The sequence below is a fragment of the Vanellus vanellus genome (genome assembly GCF_965231255.1).
Source record: "Vanellus vanellus genome assembly, chromosome: 1".
Taxonomy (NCBI): Eukaryota; Metazoa; Chordata; class Aves; order Charadriiformes; family Charadriidae; genus Vanellus; species Vanellus vanellus.
In genome coordinates, this window is record NC_138905.1 from 213,158,264 (window position 1) to 213,164,263 (window position 6,000).

General features: G+C 40.3%; 1 protein-coding gene across 1 annotated transcript in view; it reads right to left on the minus strand.

Moving 5' to 3' along the window:
- TYR (tyrosinase) overlaps positions 1 to 3,536 on the minus strand; it is a gene marked incomplete at both ends in the record, with an annotated part of 52,590 nt that extends 49,054 nt beyond the window's left edge. The window contains one exon of the mRNA XM_082492939.1: positions 2,718 to 3,536. Within this exon, the coding sequence (XP_082349065.1) occupies positions 2,718 to 3,536 (819 nt within the window). The remainder of the gene's footprint in view (positions 1 to 2,717) is intronic.
- Between the last annotated feature and the right edge of the window lie 2,464 nt (positions 3,537 to 6,000).

Below are 6,000 nucleotides of genomic sequence, written 5' to 3' on the forward strand. Positions count from 1 at the left end.
ATAAAGTATTTTCTCCTTTCTTTAGGGATTTAAAAAAGGGAGAGATGCTGTTCTGCAAATAGGCACTTTACCTTTTTTTTTTTTTCAATAAATCTATAACTATTTCCTAACATAGCAGGCATTGTTTTGTTATGCATTAGAAAGAGACTTAAAATTCTAAAAAGGACACCATATTATAGATGTGTTATTCAAAAGGTTTCTCTTGCCCTCTTTTTATTTTGAATGCTTATTAAAAGCCTAAAAATTCCATCACATTTCTGGATCCTCCTCTTTTTTCTTTTTTCTTTTTTTTTTTTTTTTCTCTTGCTGTTTAGCTACAGAGCTTGGATAATCAGCGTATTCTGCAGCAGATCTCTGGCTGTTTTCCGGTTCAAGCTAAGGCTATTTTTGTTCCCTTTTGATTTTCTGAAGTGAGATTCTCATCTCTTATTTTGTGCTACTTGAAGTGACTGCATTCACTAAGTTATTCGATCATAAGCTATTGTTTAAATTTGGATTCAAAGCTAATAAACAAATATCAGTTTGTGTTGTATCTTCACCCCAAACTCACTGGCCGAAAATGCAGATCTGTTCAATCTCTTTCATTCCTTCTCTAGATAAGGCAGCAGAGATATACATAGATAGAGAATGTTAAAGGGGAATAATACCCTTTGAAGGTCAAGTTATTGTGGCCTTGTTTGGGAAATTTTGCTAACAGTGTAGCATTTCCAGAAGTGGCTGAAAAATGTAAGTGATAAGCACCTGTTTTCACAAATTACTTGGAAAACTTCAGCAAAGAACTTAGGTGTTTTTACATTTATACGCTGACGCTGAATGTGTTTTAAATGTAGCACAACTTTTAGTGTTGCACCTATTAAATTTATACAAAAATATGGGTTAAAGCAACTTTTTTCTTAAAAAATTGTCTTTATTTTCAGAATATATTTGTGGGAGCTGACCTTAAATTAGAAGTTATAAATCTGATTGTTTCTTAAATATATTCATTACTACTTGTAAATTTTCTGGGTACTTATTACCAGAATGGAAAAATTCTAAGAATTTGGGTATGATTAATACTACCTTTAAAAAAAAAGAGCTTATCATAACTATCTGACCCCTCCAGGTCTTTTAGAAAATTCTGCTAGCAACTTGCCGATTCCTTTATGCTACCTGCCTCCTACTACCTTGGTTATCTCCTTCAGTGTACTGTATCGATAGCTCCACTTGACACATGCAACCAGTGCAATTCTACTTTCATTTAATCCACTTTAACACCTGTACCATTTTCACATAACCCTTTTTTCAGCTCAGTGCAGAACAGCATCAGATCGACTTCATTCTGGTAATGCAACCTAATTAAGTTAGTAGAGTTCATTCAGATTTGTACTGCTAGAAATGAGCAAAATCTTGGAAAATGGGATGAAAAGACATGCTTTTAGCTATATCTGCTTTAAGGCAGTGAGGTCAAATAATGTGAAACAACTCACGTCTACGCCAGTAAAACCATCTTGGCCTCCCGTACAAGGTGGCTGTATGCAAACATTCTCCTGGAAATGGTCCCTGAAAAGTCCCTGTTTAGGGGAGAACTAGTACGCCAGAGAATGTCGTAAAATAGGTCTGTTAGAGTATATGGGAATATTTGAATTTACAGGTATATACACAGCCTATGTTGTTCAGAGGACACAAATCAAGGCTAAATACAGTATAACCAGCCCAGTTAGCTGCTGTTTTGTGATGCCAGAGTATCAGAGAGCTGCTGGTGCTTGTATCTCTTTCACTTTCCATTAAATCACTAAAACTGCCCAACCTTCATTTGAGTTGTTGCTACAGAAATAAATAGAACAAAGATAGATTTACACCAACATAACCGCAGACTTCAGTGCCAGAAGGGACTGTTGCTATTGTCATGATGGAGTGTGACTATGGAAGCCAATAGACCTTTGTCACTGTATTTTAGGCGATGTGGCAGTAATGAGCAAGAGACAAAAAAACGTCTAAAGGCTCTCAGTGTTAGAAGAGCGCAGCATAGTTCAGCTATATGAGAACTTATCACCTATGTAAATATGTACATTTACCTTGGTTTAATCTGCAGTGCTTTTAAGTGGCAGGAATAGACACTGAGTTTAGTTCTTTGTTCCTATGACCAAGAGAGATTACTTCTTATATATCTTTTGAACTACTGTTATGAATTACACAGCTGGTTCTTGTGCGAGCTAAAAATTTATTCTGTTGGTTTGTTTATTTTTTAATTTGAAAACAGACGAGCTTAATTGGATAGTTTTTAACTCTTGGCCTCTGAAAACTCGTCGTTTCTATTTCCATCATTCAGTCACCAATTGTCTTTCAATGGTTTTGTGCTAGAAATGTGTGTACGTAAATCCTACTTTTTCTCACCTGATTGCTTCAGTAGACCCCAGGCTGTTTAACCTGCTAAAGGCCATGTCTGAACACAAAGATGTAAGTTCCACCTTACCTTTAGGTTCCTAATTAAGCAGCCTAAATCCTACAGTCAAGAGAGAAGAGGCAAAGAGACAAATGAACAGCTCTAAATGAAGACTAAGTCCACATAAGATCTGATTTGCTCTCTGGTAGTGCTTACTTTCTCTCCGGGAACGTCTAAGGGAACGCAGCATGGCTGAGCTCCCAGCTTGTGCACCTCACTTAAGTGCTCAAAATTGGGTAGGATAATTCTGGCACAATCAGCCTTTCCCTTCCCCTTCCCCTTGGCCTGTCCTTACCTGCCACGAGGAGAAAAATGATGCTGGGCTGAGTAAATTAGGGTTGGTGGGATGTCTGCTACCCATGTATTCATCAGTGCAGACCACACAGTCCTCTGCATCTCGCCAGTCCCAGTAGGGGATGGTGAAGTTCTCATCACCCGTTATCTTCTGGATCTCACGTTCCCACAGCAGCAGAAAGACCCGATGCCAAGGCAGAAAACCAGGGGCTTCATGAGCAAAATCAATGTCCCGCCACACACTGGACCCACCTAAGAGCGTGTCTCGAGAGGCATAATAATGCATCCACACAAAGAGATCATACACGTTGATGTTTCTGAACATGGGGTTGGAGCCGTTGCTCATCTGAGTATACGTGCCGGTAGCAATAACATAGTCCTGGCTAAGGGTGTTCTTTGCCAAGTTAAGGTAAGCAAGAAACTTGTCCTTCTCACTGGTGGTGAGCTGGAAGATGTTTCTTCTCGTTCTCAGTCGCCTTTCAGTGCAGTTGGGTCCTGAGAAACCAAACTTGCACTCCCCACAGTTGAATCCCATGAAGTTGCCTTCACATTTACACGTCCGGTTGTAAAATATAGAGGGCCAGTCCTCTCTGTCATCCACTCCTGAGAAAGGGAACTGTGGTCCCAGCGGAGCCTGAGAAAGAAGGATGTTCTGGCAGGACCCTCTGCTGGAAAGCTGCCCACAAGGGGACCCATCTCCGTCCCAGGGGGGACAGCACTCCTTCCTCAGCAAGCTCTGCGTGTTTGCACAGGCTCTGGGAAACTGGCCAGTGGCCGGCTGAAGGACGACTAGCAGAAAACCCATGGCAAACAGCGACATCCTCACAGAGCAGCGGGAGATCATCGGCTTTACGCTTCAGTGCATGGAGCGCTCTCTCTGACCCCTCCAAAGTCCTGGGTGCGAAAGGAATCCTTCCCCTCCACCAGGAATGCTTCTCTGCTGACTTCTGCTACACTGCACCCTCCAAAGTCCTTCCCCATTCCTACCCTGGATGCATTTACACGCAAAATACACTCCAGGGTTAATCTGATTATCACATGTTCTGGGTGAAAGCCAAGTGACTTTTTTCCTCACCCCCTACAGGTTTCAAAATACAGGCATTTATTATAAAATTTCATCTTCTGCCTAGCACATGATTGCTTTCCCCTGGCAATTGACGAGGAAGTAAAATTAAAATTTGGACACAGAAACTATTGTCAGCTCTTCAAAATCCTTGTTTGATTACATGCTTTATAGTAAATGGTTGTTTAAAAAAAGACCCAGAAGAACGTGATCAGTTAAATAAACACAGTGAACCTCAAAATGAGAAAATAAACAATTTGGGGGTAGTCTATCTATTCTTTTAAGAGGAAGCAAACGTAAAATATGGTCAGATTAAGCGTGAACATAGGGCAGAACCAGAATAAATGGTTTGACTTGCCATTTTTATATTTCAGCGTAAGCTGCCTTTCCCGGACCAGCATACAGCAAAGTAACTTCACAAGGGAAGCTACAAACTTTTCAGAAAGAAATAAGTTTTTGTTCCCCCAGACTCCATAGCACTTTGACAGTTAATGAGACACTGAAAGCTGCACCCAAATCTTCTCTGACGTTCTGCGGGGAATACAGGCAATCTGCGAATAGATTTGGAGAAAAACACTTTAAGCAGTTGTCTCCAGACCTGGAAAACAAATCTTGACTCCTGTTTTGTTTTTTGTTTTTTTTTTTTTTTCACGAGGCAGGTTGCAAACACTGTATCTGTATATTTTACTCACTACGTTACAGGGCAACCTCCAGACCACCCACCTCTTTCTTCCTACCCATTAGCCTGATCAGAGTTAACAGAGTTGTATGGGTGGCACTAGAAGTTATATGTTCTTTGGAGTTGCCCCTTGAATCAAAGGGACAGCAGTTGTTTTACTGCTGGGCAAATTGCATGTGAATTAGCCTCAGTTTTCTTCCGTTACCACTGTTATTAATAAGAGTGGGTTTTTTGGTTTCATTTTTTTTACAAAAAGCATTGTGAATTATTTCCTTATGCTTCGGGAGAATCCCAGCTGGGCAGGAGCAATGTATAGGCAAATGAAGTGAGAACTTTGCTGGGAAACAATGGCTTTTGCTGGGCTCAGCAGGCCATCACATGACCGTGCTGAGGAGCACGAGGTGCTTTAATCCTGTTGGCTTCTACGCTCCAGGTATTCCAGGAGATTATCCCTGAGCCCCACTGCCAGGGAGCCCGTGATAGGGGAACTTGGAGCAAGAGGGTCAAAGGAAAAGGAGTTGCTTTTTCAAAAAATATTTCTAACCACAGGCTGATGTTTACTATTTTTTGACTGATTCCCCTGGTTTCCACACTAGGCTTGTATAACAGATTTCATCACAGAAACATTACTTGTTTGATTTATTTTATTTTCACTGTGCCTGCCTGTTTGGGAAACCTTTGCAATTTATTTCATTTACTGTTCCTCCCGAGGAAGCTAGTGCAAAACTACTATACATGAGAAAAGGCTCATCTCTGAGGATAATGATTTATTTATTTATTTATTTATTTTCACTGAAAAACTACCAGGATTGAGAAAAGCTTGAGGTAGAGCCTCAGAGTGAACCAGAAAAGCCCTCAAATATATATTTAGCCAGAGAGTCATACACACATATATTCAATAACCTAGTTATATATTCAAAAGAGATTTTATATTCAATGTTAAAAAAATAAGAATTTGAGCCTTGATGGTTGTCATATGACAAGGTTCTGGACCAGCTGGTTAACACAGGAATCCCCTGTGAAACGGTAGGAATGAGAAACTCTGAAAGAAGAATGTGATGGCAGAGTGGCATACGCCCTTCTTGACCTACTATTGAGCAGAGTCCTGTTTTGAATAACTGTCAGTAACTCAGATAGTAGATGAAAAAAAACCAAAATTTCCATATATCAAGCCCCATAGCTATTAAACAAATAAGGAAATATGCGTTCCTATTCCCATGTGTGACTGTAGAGTTAACAAAACATGAGATGGTCACACCTTACATGCTGCTTCTATGCAAAATTATCTTCATTAAAAAGGCCTCACGGGACTTTTCATCTCTCTTGTCCTTCAACTCAGCACTCTTTATTTCATTGTTCATCTAACGGAACCATTATATCTGCCTGAGGTTTGTCCATAATTTGAATTTAGTCTTTTTGGCAGAGAACTCCTTCCCTTGCATTCTGCCAGTAGGTTGGCGTTATCTTGCCGTATGCTTTGAGAGACCCAGTTCTCACATCTGGGTTACATTTGAGTACGGGTCACGATTTACCCATTTAAGG